This window comes from Belonocnema kinseyi, chromosome 2 (assembly GCF_010883055.1).
Source record: "Belonocnema kinseyi isolate 2016_QV_RU_SX_M_011 chromosome 2, B_treatae_v1, whole genome shotgun sequence".
NCBI classification, from domain to species: domain Eukaryota; kingdom Metazoa; phylum Arthropoda; class Insecta; order Hymenoptera; family Cynipidae; genus Belonocnema; species Belonocnema kinseyi.
Genome location: NC_046658.1, coordinates 98,003,828 through 98,021,767, shown reverse-complemented (window position 1 = coordinate 98,021,767; position 17,940 = coordinate 98,003,828). Strand labels below are relative to the sequence as shown.

The 17,940-nt window shown below is 25.9% G+C and overlaps 1 protein-coding gene across 2 annotated transcripts in view; it reads left to right on the top strand.

Moving 5' to 3' along the window:
* Window positions 1-4,000: 4,000 nt before the first annotated feature.
* LOC117166995 (fumarate hydratase, mitochondrial-like) overlaps window positions 4,001-17,940 on the top strand; it is a 34,888-nt gene continuing 20,948 nt past the window's right edge. The window contains exons 1-3 of one of the 2 annotated variants that reach the window (XM_033351523.1): window positions 9,302-9,453; window positions 12,470-12,690; window positions 12,865-12,999. In XM_033351523.1, the coding sequence (XP_033207414.1) occupies window positions 12,688-12,690; window positions 12,865-12,999 (138 nt within the window). In that variant the 5' untranslated portion in view covers window positions 9,302-9,453; window positions 12,470-12,687. Of the gene's footprint in view, window positions 4,222-9,301; window positions 9,454-12,469; window positions 12,691-12,864; window positions 13,000-17,940 lie in introns of those variants that run through there. The other variant, XM_033351522.1, reaches the window with a different exon arrangement.

Below are 17,940 nucleotides of genomic sequence, written 5' to 3'. Positions count from 1 at the left end.
AGAGAAGTATGCCAGGACAGGAAAGTATGGCGGAAAATAGTTAATAAAAAGAGTGTCAGTAGAGTGAACGACGCCTGAAATAAAGACCTTGGCTATTAATGGGCCCAAGTGGGGAACCTTACATAACATAATTCGAAGGAGCTCTACCAAAAGAGAATCCACAATCATCAAATAACATTTGTCGTTGCTTTGACCTTTTATTTAAAAAGCTTGCGCACATATTCAGAGTAAATCCAAAGTCCAGGCGCGTAGCGCGAAATGAGTACATAATTGAGCGCGAAGCGCAATATAAATATATTATTGAGCGCGAAGCGCAAGATCCAACAGTCGTGTGCCGTTAGCGCGCTCAAACTAGTGAGCGAAGCGAGCCGCGCGCATAGCGCGTGAAGAATGTGTGCCCGCGCGGCGGGCAGATTTTTAAAAGTTAATTTTTCTTTTCTCAAAAATTTATCTTTTTAGTTGAAAATTCAACTATGTGTTTGAATTTTTTTTAGAAATATGTTCTTCTTGTTTCAAAAATCATTATTTTTGTTAATAATTTAGGGATTTTGTTCAAACCTTCTTTTTTTTATTCAACATTATTTTTTAAACTTAAAATTGAAATATTTCATTTTTGGTTCAAAATTTACTTTTATTAGTGCGAAATTCTACTATTTAGGAAAAATTAAGAATTTTATCAAAACATGTACTTTGATTTTTTTCAGTACAGTAATGTTATGTGTGTACATTTTTTTCTTTAGACCTAATGACTTACACTTTTAATTTACTTCAGATAATAACTATAAACTTTTAATAATAATTTGTATAAAAAAGCAGCGATTGTTCTTTTATTACATTTAAATTTCCACAGAACTCGTACTCGAACAGGTCGGGGGGAGTTTGCGAGTCGCTAGATAGCGCTCATTCAAAGTTCTGCTAACATTTAAATTGGATAAACGAAAAATTGACTTTTTTACAATTAATTAATAAAATTTCTCAGTTTATTAATTCAACAAAGTTGAAAAATGGAACATTTCATATTTTCAGTACTGGTCAGTTTTTCTTGCGTAGTTCTGAAATTCACAGATATAACATTATATTGACTGAAAAATCTTAATTGCTGAAAATTTAACTAATTTGATAAAAATTTGTCCTTCTTGGTTGAATTCAACTGTTAATAATTTTAAATTTCAATTGTTTTTGGATCAAATATCAACTACTATACTTTTTGTTTAAAATTTAGAATTTTTGGTTGAAAATTCAAGTAGTTGGTTGAATGTTGAATTAATTTGTTGAACATTTATTTTTCGGTTGAGCATCAATCTTTTTGCTTGAAAAGTAAACTATGTCGTTTAAAATTGTTTTTTTTGTATGTTAAAAATTCATTAATTTAAAATTTAATTATTCCATTTTGTGTTCATTTTTTGTTTTTGTAAAATGAACTGCTTGATTGAATTTTAAAGTGCTTTTTCAACACTTTTTTTTGTTGAATAAGAAACCTCTTTTTCATTCACATGTTTAACTATTTTGTTGAAAGTTGTTTTTTTCATTGATTTTTCAAACAGAAAATTTAATTTTTCCATTTCCCTTGAAAATTGATCTTTTTTAGTTGAAAACTTACCTATTTGGTTGAAAATTCATGTATTTGGTTTGAAATTTGCCTGTTTTGGTAGAAATCGATTCATCTTTGTTGAAAATTAAACCACTTTCTTGATCATTCGTTTCTTTTCGTTGACAATTAATCGAAAAACCGAAAATTTAACCAGAGAGAAATTTAACTACCTATTCCATCGTGGGTTGCTTATCTTTGAAAACTCGTTAGTTTTTTATAAGACATTCATTTTTTAAACAAAAAGTTAACTATGTGACTTTCGGTTAAAAATTCATCTTTTTGGCAGAAAAATAATTTTTTTTATTGAAATTTCAACTGTCCATTTTTTTAAAATTTATATTTCTTAGTTGAAAATGAATTTCTTTCGTTGAAAATTAAACTTTTTGATTTAAATGTACTGGTTTAGATGAAAATCCAACTATTTAGTTGAAAATTTATGTATTTTGTTGAAAATTTGCCTTTATGGTAGAAAATGAATCTTCTTGTTTGAAAATAATTTTTTTTTATTTAATTTTTTCAAGGCTTGTTTTTAGCTTGAAAATACTTAATTATTCCATTTTTCGTTTTCGATACAAAAAATATTAAAAATTAGGAAAACACGTACTATGAAACGATCTTTCAGAACACAATAATGTTATAATTTTGAAATTCAGAACTACATACACATAATAAACTGCCTATTACTCAAAATAATTAATTCTTTTTTACAGAATAAATTACTCTTTTAACTTGTTTCATTAATGAATTATAAAAGTTGATTATTAATTTGTATTAAAAAAAAAAAGAAAACAATTTTCAATCTATCCAATTTGAATTTTTGCGGAACTTCACTTGTTACGAGCGACTATAGGCTCGCTCTTTCGTCACTAGATGGCAAGAGAAAATCGCGGGAAAAAGGAAATATACAAATTTGAAAAAGACATCAAAAAAATTAGGAATGAATAATAATTATCTCAGATCGCAGGAAATTAGGTCAGCAAAAGTTCTAGAATTTTTGTGTACGATTTACGACGCATAAGTTAAGAAATAATTATTGTATGTCAGTATTAATCATGTTTAGTCTTAAGATAAGGCGAAGTCCGGATGTTAGGTTTATACTAAGGTATCGAATTAAAGGAAATCAAATGCTAGCCATCAAAGAACGAACCAACAAAGATATTATTTGGCGCCGAATATTTGCGTATGTTTAATTTAACTAGCGATAGCGGCTTCTTGGGCGACATATTTTCATCTTGGGTTTCTCAGAATTGATATTGAGATTTTGAGTTCAAACACGACACAACCATGGAGAACTAGAGGGGTTCGATTTGTGAATCATTAAAAAGAGTGGGAATGACGCATGTATATGTATGTTAATGATGTGCTATGATTGGGTGAAAGAGTGAAAAGATGCATGCGTGAGTGAAAAAGGAAAAAGAGTAGTGCGAGCGAAGAGGAAGTTTAAAAACATCGTGACACGGCGAACGAGAGAATGAGAACAGAAAAACTCTTGATTCCCTCAGAGTAGGTACTCGTCGACCTGACTCGGGGTTAATATCCTTTAAATCTTTTGCATTTTGTTAATCCGGACGTAGCCTAACTTGATTGAAAAATACATATATGACTTTTATTACTGCAATTAAATGTTTCATGATTTATTTTTATCCAATTAAAAATTTTCCCGGTTCCATATAAATGGTTCAAAATCCATACTGAACTTACCAATCAGGCAACGAGCCAGCAGAAGGTGGATTTCAGCTTGTTACAATTGTTATAATTTTGAAATTCAGAACTACATACACATAACAAACTGCCTATTACTCAAAATAATTATTTCTTTTTTACAGAATAAATTACTCTTTTAAATTGTTTCATTAATGAATTATAAAAGTTGATTATTAATTTATATTAAAAAAAAAAGAAACAATTTTCAATCTATCCAATTTGAATTTTTGCGGAACTTCACTAGATCAGCTAGCGTAGCCTCGCGGCTGGTAAACTCCTCTAGTTGTTGCATCAAGATGGCAGAAACCTGAAAGTCAAGCTGAGCCACAAATTTTTTAATTTGCAACATTTTCAATTGAAAAAATTATAATTTGACACAATGAGTTTTCATCTAGGTTCTTGGCCAATCAGATTTTCCATAAACCCACAAAGTATCTAGGAATTAACCAAAGTAAAATAATAATTTCTAGATTGTTTGAGCAAAACCTACCGGCTTTTGTCCAAATTTAATCCACATTTTTTCCTTATTTTTGTGTTGGAGATATTAATTTAGAATACAAAACAATTTTTAGCCAGAAACGATTTCAATAAAAGTTGCAAATGTTTCGAAATAACAAATAATTTTCTTGAGGAAGATCAGCCTTGCTTGATATTTTATTTGTTCCGTTCATTCGCATCTAGAGATTCATACGTTCATGCCCAATACACGTGCGCATGAGCCGTGTTTTTCGTTCACCTCGTCTGGGTTTTCTTGTGAAAAAAATATTGTGATATTTGGAAACATTTTAATCCTTACTGAAATGGTTTTTAACGCTTTGCGATGTCGAGTTGTAAGAGGAGGCAATGCTCGACAAATGAAAGAAATTTCAAATTTGTTTACAAAGAAGTTGACTATGTCAGAATCAAGAATTCGCAATTTTGCAAAGGTAATGTTTTTTATACCCTTTTTTCACTTAAAAAGTCAACTTTATTTAAAAAAAACTACAGTCAAGGGATTCAGAAAAATATATCATTTTAGCGGAAGAAATTTTAAGCGTTTCTTCTGTCAATGGCAGTTCAAAATACAATTTTTTTACCTTTACATAATCAGGTGATATATGCCAAAAATAGACCTAATGAAAAATATTTTGTTACCATATTTCGAATTCTTGAAGCTATTTTTCAGTAGGGTATTAATTGGGGTTTGTGTAATAACAGAATAATTTTATGTTTTCTGTGTGGAATAATGAACCATTATAGTAAATATTTCGTTGTTAATTTTTTCATATATGTTTAAATGTTATATTACAATTTTTCAAACTAATCTTAATCATTGTTCCCTTCTTTTGTTTATAAATTCGTTAAAATAAGGTTCCCTCTTTTTTGCAAATTATTTAGTTATTTTTCAAATCTAAACATTATTTTTATTTCAAATCACAAATTTTTTAACTTCAAAGAAATTGAGGGGCCGTACTTAAATTACGTAACGGATTGAAACAAATGAAAATTTTTTGAATTTAAGATAATATATGCAAGCTGGCCGCTGAACTGTGAAATCGGGAAATGACATTGAATTTATTTTTTGAACGGAAATTTTATACAAATATTTATAAAATAATCTGTCTAGCTTTAATTTCAACCGGGGTTTAAATAATTTGTGGAATTGTTACCTTTTACAATTATTATATCATTCAGTTTAGAATGCTTAATTGTAAAATCTTTCACTTTTAATTTTCTATTTTAGACTAATTTTTAAGTGTACATTATAATTTGAAGATTTCTAAAATGCAGTTTAAAGACTTAACAAATTTAAATTATTTGAAATAGAAAAGTTGTAATAAAAAACATTTTTATTTGATCATCTGGAATATAAATTAACTGATGATTTTTCAAACTGTAATGTACTTTAATATTTTAACAAAGTCCATTTTTAAACCATTAAATTAAAAAAATTTTTAATGAAGAAAAAGAACAATTACTTAATAGTCAGAAATATCTCACTGTTTATTTAAAATCAGTAATTATAAATTGAATATTTGAAACTAAACAAAAAACTTAACTTTAAACGTTACAATTTTAATTTCTCTATTTAAAAAAAATTTAATTTTCTAGTCAAATTTGGAAACTTTTTAAGAATTTTGAAATATTTCAGAAAAATAAAAATCATTTCCTTGGAAAATTGAAAATAATTTTTTACTTAAAAAAGTTAATTTCAAGAGATTATTTAAAAATATTTAAAAATGTTTACAAATTTATACAAAAATTAATGTGGAAGATTTTTAGGGAATTTTTTTAATTTTTCAGGATTTTAAAAAAATATAAAATAACTTGCAGGTGTTTCAAGTTTTTGATATACAATTTTGAAGAATTTTAAGAATTTTTTAAACTATTTAAAAAGAACCAAATTTAACTCTTAATTTAAGAAGTTTTCAGTTTATAAAAAAGTGTAATTTTTCAATTTTTTATGAAATTGATTAAAACTTATCAATCATTTATTTCAAACGCTCAATAATTTACCCAAATAAAATGGAAGCTTTTAACACTATTTAATTGCTAATTTTCGATTTAAAAGCCGTTAAACTACAAAATTAAAAATTTGTAACTTTTGTACATTGTACAGTTCTAAGATTAAAAAAGAAAAAGAAATCCACGGTATCATTTTCAATGCTATAAATTTTCTAAGTTCGATTATTTCACGTAATTTTAAGCTAGAAACATTAACTCATACGTCAGAATTGCTTTTGAAATCTTTTTAAATATTCTCTTAAAAGTTTGTTTATAAAAATCAGTTTGCAAATTTTCCAGGAATCTAATGAAAAAATTCACTTTTTTTCCCAAGAATTCTGATAAAAAATGTATTTTTATGAAACCTTCTAAATGCTTGAAAAGCTTCTAAATTTTGCGTTCGAAATCTTCAAGCATCCACATTTTGTTTTAAATGTTTGAAAGTCTTTTCAAGTTTTAAATTATCTTGTTATATTTTCAAAACTTCTAAATATATCAAACTTCCTCATTTTTTTTGAATTAGAAATTGTTCTGCATTTAATCAGAGTTTTTAAAACATTTTGAAATATTCTTTTGAAATTAATTTTTCAAAATAAAAAAGCATTTAAAATTTTCCCAGCAATCTTGAAAATTTTATTTCCTTAAAATCTTTTAAGCTCCTTAAAAAGCTTCATAATTTGAATTCGAAACTTTCAAAAAGCTAAATTTATTTTTTAATCCTTTGAAATTTTTTCAAGTTTTAAATTAATCTTGGACCTTTCCAAAACTTGAAAATTTCTCTTAAATTATATCAAATTTTTTCTAAATTGATAATTATTCATTTGTTATTTTTGCATCGAAATTCAATAATTTAACTCACATATTAAACATTTTTAAATAGAATAATTAATATTTTAACCTTCAAAATTTAAACTTAACACTTTGAAATATGGACGATTTAATGCTTTTTATTTCAAATAATTCAGTTTAAAATAATCTATTTTTTATGTTCGATTTATAATTTTTAATTTTAAATGCAAAGTGAAGTAATGCTAAATATTAATAAATGTCATTTCTTTAATTAAAAATTATCAAATTGAATTGGTTAACAATGTAATATTTTTAATTCAAACGATATTTTAATAGTATTTGCAAGTATTTTTTATAGATGTAGATATCTAGATAAATTTTAATGTTAAAAAAATTTGCATAACTAAAATTGCTGCTTGATCTGTAATTTATTGTATTAGCAAAAGTTCTTAGTAAAAGTGTACTATATTTTTTAATTGTAGTTTCTTGTGGAAACTTTCATATTAAATATCGAGCAAAAATTGTCAGTAAAGTACAAGTCAAATGTTTCATTCAGATTCCACAAGTATTGCTTGTAAAAATTTATATTTTTCTGTTTCAACCATAATTTTTGTAAAATTAAAATCATATTTATGACGTTAAGCACCAAAATTTCAACAAAAAAAATGCAAAATCCTGTAGTTTTTTATGAAGTTTGTAGATTTTTTACAACAAAATAAAAAACTATTAATCAAAAGCTATATAAGTTTTTGCAGTATAGAAACTTATACTCTATTGTTAATTTTTTTTACTTTTCTATACTAAAATAGAAGGTAAAATGAGTTATTTTCATTTATTTGTATTTTTTAAAAGATTTTGTACCTTTTTGTAACTAAAAAGTCTAACAAAAAATTATAATTGTAAAAACGCTGTACTTTTTTGTAATTTTTTTTGCACGAGATGCATTCTCAAGAAAGGACATATTTAAACTTTTACCCACGTAGCTGAATTTTCAATTAAAAATATAAATCTTTAACAAAATAGTGAAACTTTCAACGAAGAGATGAATTTTCCGCTAAAAATATGATTCTTAAAAAAAAATATATCTGAACAAAGTGATACAACCAAAATTTTCAATCAAAATAGTTGAATACTCAAACGAAAAACATACATTTTTAACCTATAGTTGCATTTTTATCCTAGAAAGATAAAATTTATACTAAAACAGAAGAATTTTTGAATCAAAAAGACAAATTTTCAACAACAAAAAACAATTGAATATTCATCCAAAAATTCCAAACATTTTCTACAAAAATATTTGGATTTTTAACCCAAAAAGAAGTCGAATTAAAAAAACGGTTGAAATTACAAACAAATAGGATGACTTTTCAACAAAATTGTTAAATTTTCAACCAAATACCTAGTTTAATTTAATCCAGGAAAGATGAAATTTCTAACAAAACAGTTGAACTTTTTAATCAAAAAGACGATTTTTGCAAAAGTTGAATTATCTGGCAATGTGGTCGACCTCAAATTAATGTTTTATTTCAATTCCCTAACTTTTCAATGGATTCCCGAATTTTCAGGGATAGAAAATGATATGATGACTTTAGCAAAATATTATAATTTTCAACAAAATAATTGAACTTTCATCGAAATAGTTCAATTTTAAACAAAATAATTATACTTTCAACAAAATAGTGTATTTTCTAAATCCAAAAGCTGAATTTTTAACCTACAAACATGGATTTTCAGTCCAGCAGTTTAATTTCCCAGCAAAAGCAGAGTTTTCAACCAAATTTATGAATTTTTAACCAAGTAGTCGAATTTTCAACTAATTAGGATAGTTTTTTTTAACCAAAAATGGAACAGTTAAATTTTCAGTTTAAAAATTACTTTTGAAAAAAAGCGAATTACTAATTACTTGAAATCAATGAAAAAATACGACTTTTGAACTAAATAGTTGAATTCTTAACCAAAAAGATGAGTTTTCAACAAAGAAGATTAATTTTGCACCCAAAATAACGAATCTTCAAGACAAGTTTCCAATAAAAAATTTTTAACTTTTAGTAAATAGTTGACTTTTAAGCCGGAAAAGATGAATTTACAACAAGAAATTTAATTTTCTATATAAAAGAGTTGAATTTTGAACCAAATAGTTGGATTCTTAGCCAAAATATGATTATTCAAGAAACATGATTAATATTTTACTCATAAGATGAAGCTTCAATAAAATACATGAATTTTATACAAAATTGTTTAATTATAAAGCAGAAAAGACTAATTATTTATAAAAAAGTTAAATTTTCATTTCGATTTTTAATATTTTGAGTAAAAGCACCACTTTTTTTTAAATTTTGAAACTTTTTTTAATTTTCTGGTGGACTTTAAAAAAAGACGATGAACCTACCTGATTTGAAATGGATTCTGTCAAATAATACTTAAATACGAGAAAAAGTCCTTGAAAACTTATTTTATTTTGAATATTTACATTTAGAATTGGTAACTTATAGAATTTATACAAAATTTTAAAATCGTATAAATATTTCTCTATGAGAAAGCGAAATTTTAAAAAAGTGTCAATAAAAAATTTTATTCATTTAATGTTTATTGTCAATGAAATTTTGATTTGAAAATGGATTTTGATAAAAATTGATAATCGTGCCTCTTAAAGCAAAAAGTGACAATCGCCTGTCAATTGCATAATTTTCGTATCCAACATAAGTCTACATTTGTTATAATTCGGAAACTAGTTGAAATTTCGTGTTGTTTTTAGTTTCATTGTGAAGCTAAAATTCCAAGCTATAATTATAGTGCAGTGTATTATCAAAGAATTTTCATTGAAAAATTCAAATTTCTGTTAAATGTTATCATCTTCATTTAAATAAACTTTTAATTGGTACAAGGTATAATAGAATCGTGTTTTTGGCACATCTCAGGGTTCGGATCGTACGACCTATTCGACTTTTTTCGACTTTTTGTGACTTTTTTATGTTTTTCGCAGATGTTCGATGTACTTGGTTTTAATTTTATCTACAACATTAAAAGTCAGAACATTCAAAATCGAATAATTTACCGAACAAATTATAATTTCGTTAATTCATATTAAAAGTTTTTTTTTTTTTTCAAATTGTCAGCCTCAACAGTTGGAAATTTTTGAGTCGAAAACGTTTAAAATCAGTTAATTTTAAATTCAATTGCATTCTTTGCACTCTTTTCCCCGCCCCCTTTTTTTAAAGGAATTTCCCTTTTGTTCACTGTTTTTAAGAAACTTCCCCTTATGCTTATTTTTTTCGCTAGAATGCGAACTGAAAGACTAGAATCTCTTAAGAACATCGAACAATTTTTGGTTTAAAATTCATCCTTTTTTGTTACAAATTCGTGTATGTGGTTGAAAATTTTTCTTTCTTGTTTAAAAATAAACTTTTATTATAAATATTTAACTGTCTTCTAAGACATTCTTTTTTTCCGCATGAAAATTCAACTTTTTAATTTGTCTCCTTTGATTGAAAGTCCAACTATTTAGTTGTAAATGGAACTGCTTGGTAAAAAATCCCATTTTCTTTTTTGAAATTTAACTATTAGGTTAAAAATTCTTCTTTTTCGGCTAAAAACGAATGATTTTTTATAAATTAAACTTTACACACTGCTGATTCAACTGTCTTATAAAAATTCGCCTTTTTCATATGCAAATTCCACTCTTTGTTTGAAGTTTAATCTTTCTTGTGTGAAAATTCGACAATTTGTTTGAAAATTCAATTATTTTTTAAAAAATCATCTTTTTAGTAAAAAGTTAGAACTGTTTTGCTGAATATTTGTATTTTTTGACAGAATTTTCGTCCTTATGTATTAAAAATTCATCTTTCTTGATTTAAAATAAACTTTTCCGTTGAAAATCAGCTTTTCTGTTAAAAAGTAAACTGTCTTCTCAAACATTCGTCTTTTTGCTTGAAAGATCAACTATGTGGTTCAAAATTTATCTTTTTGATTAACAATGATCTTCTTTGTTGAAAATTAAAATTTTCAGGCTGATAATTCCACTTCCCTTAAAAAAATCGGCTTTTCGGATTGAAAATTTAGCTGTGTGGTTGAAGTTTAATCTTTTTTGTTTGAAAATTCAATTGTTTTGTTCAAAAGTAATCGTTTTTGGTGAAAAATTTGAACATTTTTGTCTTACATTCGTCTTTTTTGATATAAAATTCCTCCTTAGGGATTGATAATTCGTCGTTCTTGATTGAAAATGAACTTTCCTGATAAAAATTTAACTTAGTCTAAAAAAATCGCATTCTGCTTGAAAATTTAATTGAAAATGTCGTTTAAAAAAATCGTCTTTTTGTCTTGAAAATTTTACATTTTTTTGTTCGAAGTTTAATATATTTTGATTAAACATTTGACCATTTGGATGAAAATTCAATTAGTTTGTTCAAAAGTAATATTTATCGTAAAAAAATTAGAACTTTTTTATTGAACATTCATATTTGTGGATAGAAAATTCATCCTAATCGATTGAAAATTCATCTTTCTTCATTGAAAATTAACTTTTTAGTTGAAAATCAGATTTTATGTTGAAAATTAACTTTTCTGTTGAAAATGTAATTGTCTTCTAAAACATTCGTGCGTTTGTTTGAAAATTCAAGTATTTGGTTGAAAACTCATCTTTCTTCATTGAAAACGATATTTTTTGTTGCAAATTCAAAATTTCAGGTTAATAATTCTACAGCCCTTTAAAAATTCGTCTTTGGTTGAAAATTCATACTTTTATGTTAAAGATTAATCCTTATAGTTTGAAAATGCCACTATTTGGCTGAAGCTTCAATGTTACTTTATTAAAAATTCGTCTCTATTGCTTGAAACTTCTCAAATATTGGGTAATACCACTTTAGCGACAAAAAATAAAGCCTAACTTTGACGATTAATCTTGGAATATGAAAAAAGTAAAAAGATTTATTTTTCGAGGGTTTATTTAATACATATTAAAGTATTAATTTTTTTTATTTATCTTAATTTTCATAGAAAATGGCGGCGACCAAGCTCGCCTTTAAAATCGTCTTTTTTTAAACACCTTCACGGGGGGCGGTTTTGAAGAAATGAATCGATTTTTGGTAAAAACATAAGCAGTAAATTGCTTATAAAGTTTGAAAAAAGTTGTTTCGAGAAAAACTCGTTTAAAGTTTTACGAGTACTTAAATCCTTGAAATTTTGTTTGCCTCTAATCTGCTATGCCTGCACCATATCTAGGACCAACTGCATATTGCTTTTACGATGCTAAAGTATTATTTAAATCAATATTGTATCTATAATAATTTTATTTAAAAGAATTTATCCCTCTATTTTCGTCAAAAATCACACGATACCGTCTATTTCGAAAGCACTTTGGACTGTGAAATCTGAATTAATAAAAAATTACTGTCTCAAAACCTTAATTGTTGAGTAATTTCAAATTTATAATGTTGAAAATCAATATTCCTGACGTTAAAAATTAGTAAAAGTTATTTCTCCCATTTGAAAACAATCCAAGTTGACCAATTAAAAAGTTCAGAAACAAATATTTTAATCTCATATTCAGAATCCTCCAAGCTGAATGACTATTAGATAATTGTTTTAACTTTAAAGTTTATTTTGATGGTACGAAGAATATTTGAAACCCAATGATGATTATTTACCATATTTCTAAACAAACTTATTATTTCAGTCATTCAGTGTCTGATACTGCTTTTCTCCATTATCTTTCAAAATTGTATGCGACTTTTGAAATTCTATGCGAGTTTTTCATAAAGGCATAAAGATATAAATTGTATTAGCTGACAAGGTATAATTTAAATTTTCACTTTAGTTAAATTAATCCAGTTGAATAGCTTGTCTTTCGTGACTCCTGGGTCATCTTTATACAATTAATTTATCTCATATTTCGTGAATAAACAGCCATGTGAAAGAACAAATCATCTCGACTCTATTCCCCTTTCACACATGTTTCGTAATTTTTTTGCTGATGTGCGCTACACATTTTGTATCCCAGTGTGAAATTGACTTTTCGAGTAACAGCATATTCTCCACCTTCTTATCATAACTGGATTGGTAGCGACTCAATCAACTTGTTTGTTCGCTTAAGCTGATACGACTTGTCGTGTTGTTCACTAAAAATGGTGTGTTCCCAGCTGATAAGTAATTTTCAGATTTATTGCACTATAATTAGGTTCTTTTTTATATGTAGCAAAATCGGAATTAGTTTAACAAATAATCTTTTTTAAATATTTATGTGATTAAATTAATGATGGAATATTGGAGATGAGTTTAGGAATTTTTCTCTTTGATTGCAGGACAGCAATCAAGGTTACAGATTGGAAAGAGACACCTTTGGAGAATTAAAGGTGCCATGTGATAAATATTATGGAGCACAAACCCTGCGATCTGTTATGAATTTTCCCATTGGCGACTCCTCGGAACGCATGCCGGTAAAAATTTAATTATTTTATTTTTAATATTCTTGTTTTTCAATATTTTAATACGAATAATCTGTAGCGAATATGTTTTGAAAAGCTTTTCTAGGATAGACGCGATTATTCTTTTTTTTAAGTTAAAAATTTATTTTATATATAGATTTTCAGACTTTTTATAAATGTATGTCAAAAATTCTATGGAAATTTACCTTTGAAATGAGCTCAAATACATTATAAAATATTTAAAATTTTAGGAATGTTATTAATAATTCACAGTCTGAATAAGATATTTGCTTTATTTTCATCGCTTCCATTTTTAAATTTGAAGTTACCCTTTTTTAAATTGAATAGTAACTCGAAGCGTAATAATGCAAAAAGGGAGCAACTAAAAAGTAAAAAATAAATAAAATTACCGATACTGTTAAATTCCCGAAAAAAAATTACGATTTTTTTTTAAATTCTTTCCGGTTAAAAATTCAAGTATTCTAGTTAAATATTTAGAATTTCAGTACAAAATGTACCTTTTAGGTCGGAAATAAAATTTCTTGGTTGAAAGTTAAACTCTTTTGTTAAAAATTAATGTTTTTGGTTGAAGATTCATAATTTGAATTAAAAATTCATTTTTTTGGTTAAAATATGAGCTATTTTATTGAAAACTTCTTATTTCTTTGGAAGAAAAGAAATTTTTTGCCGAAAATGTAACTATTTTGTTGAAAATTTGTTTCTTTTTTGGTTAAAAATTATTATTTATTTAAACTGATAATGTAACTACTTTCCAGTTGAATATTCCAAAATTTTAGTTAAATATTCATCTCTAATTGAACATTAATTTTTTGACAAAAAATTTAATTATTCGATTTTCAGTTGAGAAATTAACTTTTTTAGTTGAAAATTCATCTTTTTGTGTAGAAATTGATCTTCTTGGTAAGGGAACTTCTTTTAAAGTCTGGGAATTTTTTCGAGAACGTGATTACTTTTTTTCTTGAATTGCCTTATAAAATTTAATAACGATAATTCTTCATTTGTAAAAGTAGCTTTACATTACTGCATGTGACTATTTTGTTAAAAATTAGTTTTTTTGTTTGTATAAAATAAAATTTTTTTAACTAAAAATGTAACTGTTCTGATTTTGGTTGAACATTAATCGCTTTCAATTTAAAATTCATGTATTTTGTTGAAAATGATTTCTTTTTGATAAAAAAATTAATCTTCTTGACTTATCTTGAAAACTCATCCTTTTTTCTTTAATTCACTTGTTTTTTATTAAAAATTAAAATCTGTATTGGAAGAAATATAACTACTACTTTTTTGTACCACTTGATTGGAAGTTAAACACTTTTGTTAAAATTCAACTTTTTCGTTTAAAATTGATCTATTCCAGTTAGTGATCCATTTCAGTTAAAATTGTAACATTTTTGTTGAAAATTGGTCTATTTTTTGTTGTTGAGAATTTTTTTTTATCTCAAAATTCAAGTGTTTCATTTTTGCTTGAAAACTGATAATTTTTTGTACAAAATTAAAATATTTAGTTAAATTTTTTTAATTCAAAATTCAACTATTTGTTTGAGAACTCATGTATTTTGTTGAAAATTGTCCTTTTTGGTAGTAAATTAATCCTTTTAATTGAAAGCTGAACTATTTGCTTAAAAATCTATCTGTCTTGTTGAAAATGCAATATTTTTACTTGAAAAGTTAGAAATTTCAAGCAGTTTTAATTGAATTTAATATAGTAAACGCCTTAATTTTATCTAAATATGCACTGAATTTTAAATATAAGATTTTAAAACCAAAATTTGTCTGAATTATTATTCAAATTCGTGGACTTTAAAAAACAAATTTAAGAAATGATGAATTCTGTTTTCAATATTATTCATTTATTTAACTAATCGATTATGCTCATATATTTATGAATAGCTTGCAATATAATTTGTCTAAACTTCCTAAATTGTTTTGAAAAACCTGGAAAAAACCTGGAATTGTTAGGGAATTTGTTTCCAGAATTAAAGTAGACACCCTGCATTTAATAATATATTTTAGTAAAAATTAATTTTTTGTTTTGTTGAAAATTCAACTATTTCATCTGAAGACTCAATGTTTTAGTTTAAAACTCATATTTTTGGTTTAAAATTCAACTATTTCAGTTGCAGATTCATCATTTTAGTTGAAAATTCATCAATTAGGTTGAAAATTGAACTATTTTCTTGAAAATCCGTTATTTTTTGTTGATAATTAACTTTTTCAACTAAAATTTTAACTGTTCCATTTTTGATTAAAAATTGATACTTTCTTGCGCAAAATTTCGATATTTGTTTTGAAGTTAATTTATTTAAATGTTTACTCTTTTGGGTATGAGGTGTTTTTGTAATAAACGTCATGAATTTAAATAAATGTTTTCGTTTAGAAACGAATATGAATATGTTACTTTTAGTTGGCCGGGAAAATTGACAAACTTAACTATTTTCTACTCTATTTTCAACTCAAATAACAAATTAGTAATTTTTTTATTACGAAAAAAAACTTTAAAATTGGTCAAGAAATGCGACCTTTGGAACTTTTTGAACCCCAATATCACCACGATTTATCTCACGACCGCAAATCACTAAAAAACAAAAGATAAACAATTTAGGAGAAAATTCAACCATCTGGTCGAAAGTTTAATTATATTGTTTGAACTGAATTTTTTTTAGTTGAAGATTCATAATTTTAGATCAAAATTAATTTCTTCGGTAGAAAATGTATTTTCAGCTCAAGGTTCAACTACTTAATTGAAAATTCATGTATTTTTTGAAAAACGAATACTTTCGGTTCAAAATTCAAGTATTTGTTTTGGAAACATTTATTAGCTTTAAAAAATGTCAACTATTACATTTTTGGTTGCAAATTCATCTTCTTCTTTTAAATAAATTAACCTTCTCGTTTGGTTTATAATTGATGCGTTTTATTAAAAATTCGTTCTTTTGGTAGAAAACTTATTCTTAGCCGGGAGAAACGGGAAGGGACGGGAATTTAAAATCGTCCGCCGAACTGCCACCCTGATCCGTTTTATTTATTAAAAATATTACGAAACCCTATCTTACGTCTGAGCTTGAATAATTTTATAAAAAAGGCAAATAATTTATTGTAAAATACTCTCTTCTACTATTTTCGGGTATGTTCTAAACGATGCAACGGTTTAAAAACGGAAAATATTGATTTTCAATTAATAATTAACAAATTTAAAAAAAACTTTTTTTCAATCAAAAAATAGAGGGGGGGGGGAGGAATTTTTTACGGTCGAAAATATGCACAAAAGTGCACAAAATGTCTGAACTTTTTTAATCCGTTGAGTTTTTTTATCCACGATTTTTTTTTAACAAAATGGCGGCCAAAAAACGGAAACCAAAATTTTTTTATTTCGTTTTATCGATATTTTTGGTGATTATTTCGCTCAAATCATATAAATATTTAATTATATTCAGTAAAAAGATATTTAAATAATTTATTTTTAAACAAAATAAAAATATTTAGTATTAAATAGGTATAATCATGATATTAGGATTATAAAAAATCATTTTATTGCTATTTTACTTCATTTTTACACCAAAATTCAATGCAGTGAGTGAAATATCGTTTTTTCCCAACGATTGAGTGGTTCACTGATACTATTTTCATAAAATTAAAAGTTAATGTTTACTGATATACAATTTTACGTGACTTTGCTGTGTAACACTGAAGTTAAAGCATAATAATTGAAGTACAGTGGAACCGCGGTTATATCTTAATATACAGTAAATATCTTTATTTTATTTAAAAATAAACTGTTTAAATATCTTTTTACTGAAATATTAAATATTTATATGATTTGACCGAAAAAATCACCAAAAATATCGATAAAACGAAATTTTAAATGTTTGTTTTCTGTTTTTTTGGCCGCCATTTTGTTTTAAAGAAATCGTAGGTAAAAAACTCAACGGATTTGAAAAGTTCAGACATTTTTTGTACTTTTGTGCATATTTGCGACGGTACAAAAATTCCTTCCCTCTCTATTTTTTTATTGAAAAAAAAAATTGCTTAAAAAAAAGATATTTTTTTAATTTTGTTAATTATTAATTGAAAGTCAATATTTTCCGTTTTTTAAATTATTGCATCGTTTAAAGCATACCCGAAAATAGTATACAAGAGTATTTTACTGCTTGTAGAGCATAATAAATAGACTTTTTAAATCTATTAAAAACATTTTTTATATTTTTTATACTCTTTTTACGCTCGAAAACTGCAGCTGAAGTCAACTCCTCGAAAAGTAGGAAGGTGTGCTATGTTAATAAAATGTCGATAACGACCTGAAACAGAACTATCAGATAGTTTTAGATTCAGTATAATGGAAACAACCCATGGAACTATAATTTTTAATATACATGAGAAAATAACAAAATGTCGGAATAAAACAAACAAAAAATTCGTCATTTTTTTCCCCTGTTTTTGGAAAAAAAATGTAGTTTAAATGAAAATTTTAGTTCCATGGGTTGATATAAGTGTACAAAATATAGGTTCAAATTTTCATAAGAATCGGTTTAGTACTTTTTGAGATTTCGTTAACACTGGGTGTAAAACCGTTTTGAGAAAAACGCGATAAAGTCCAGCGCACGACGGTTTAGCTCGCTCAAGTAGATATATGTTCCAAGGATGGAAAAGTATAGTTAGAATACTCGGATCGTCTTAAAATTTTAGTATGAAATTCTTACATACATATATTTTCAAAAAATGTAAAAGAAATTTTTTTTTAAAGTTCCGAAATGTCTTATTTTTATTATTTTTATTATTTTTATTATTACACGATTAAGCCATTTCCCTTTCGGGGTAGGCGTGACTCACTCTTCAGGGGAAAGGAGTAGTGTGTGGAAGGGATAGAGATTTTTCAGATTGATCCAGAATTCTCGTGCTATTTAAGTAAATAACACGTTCGTTCCGCAACACTGC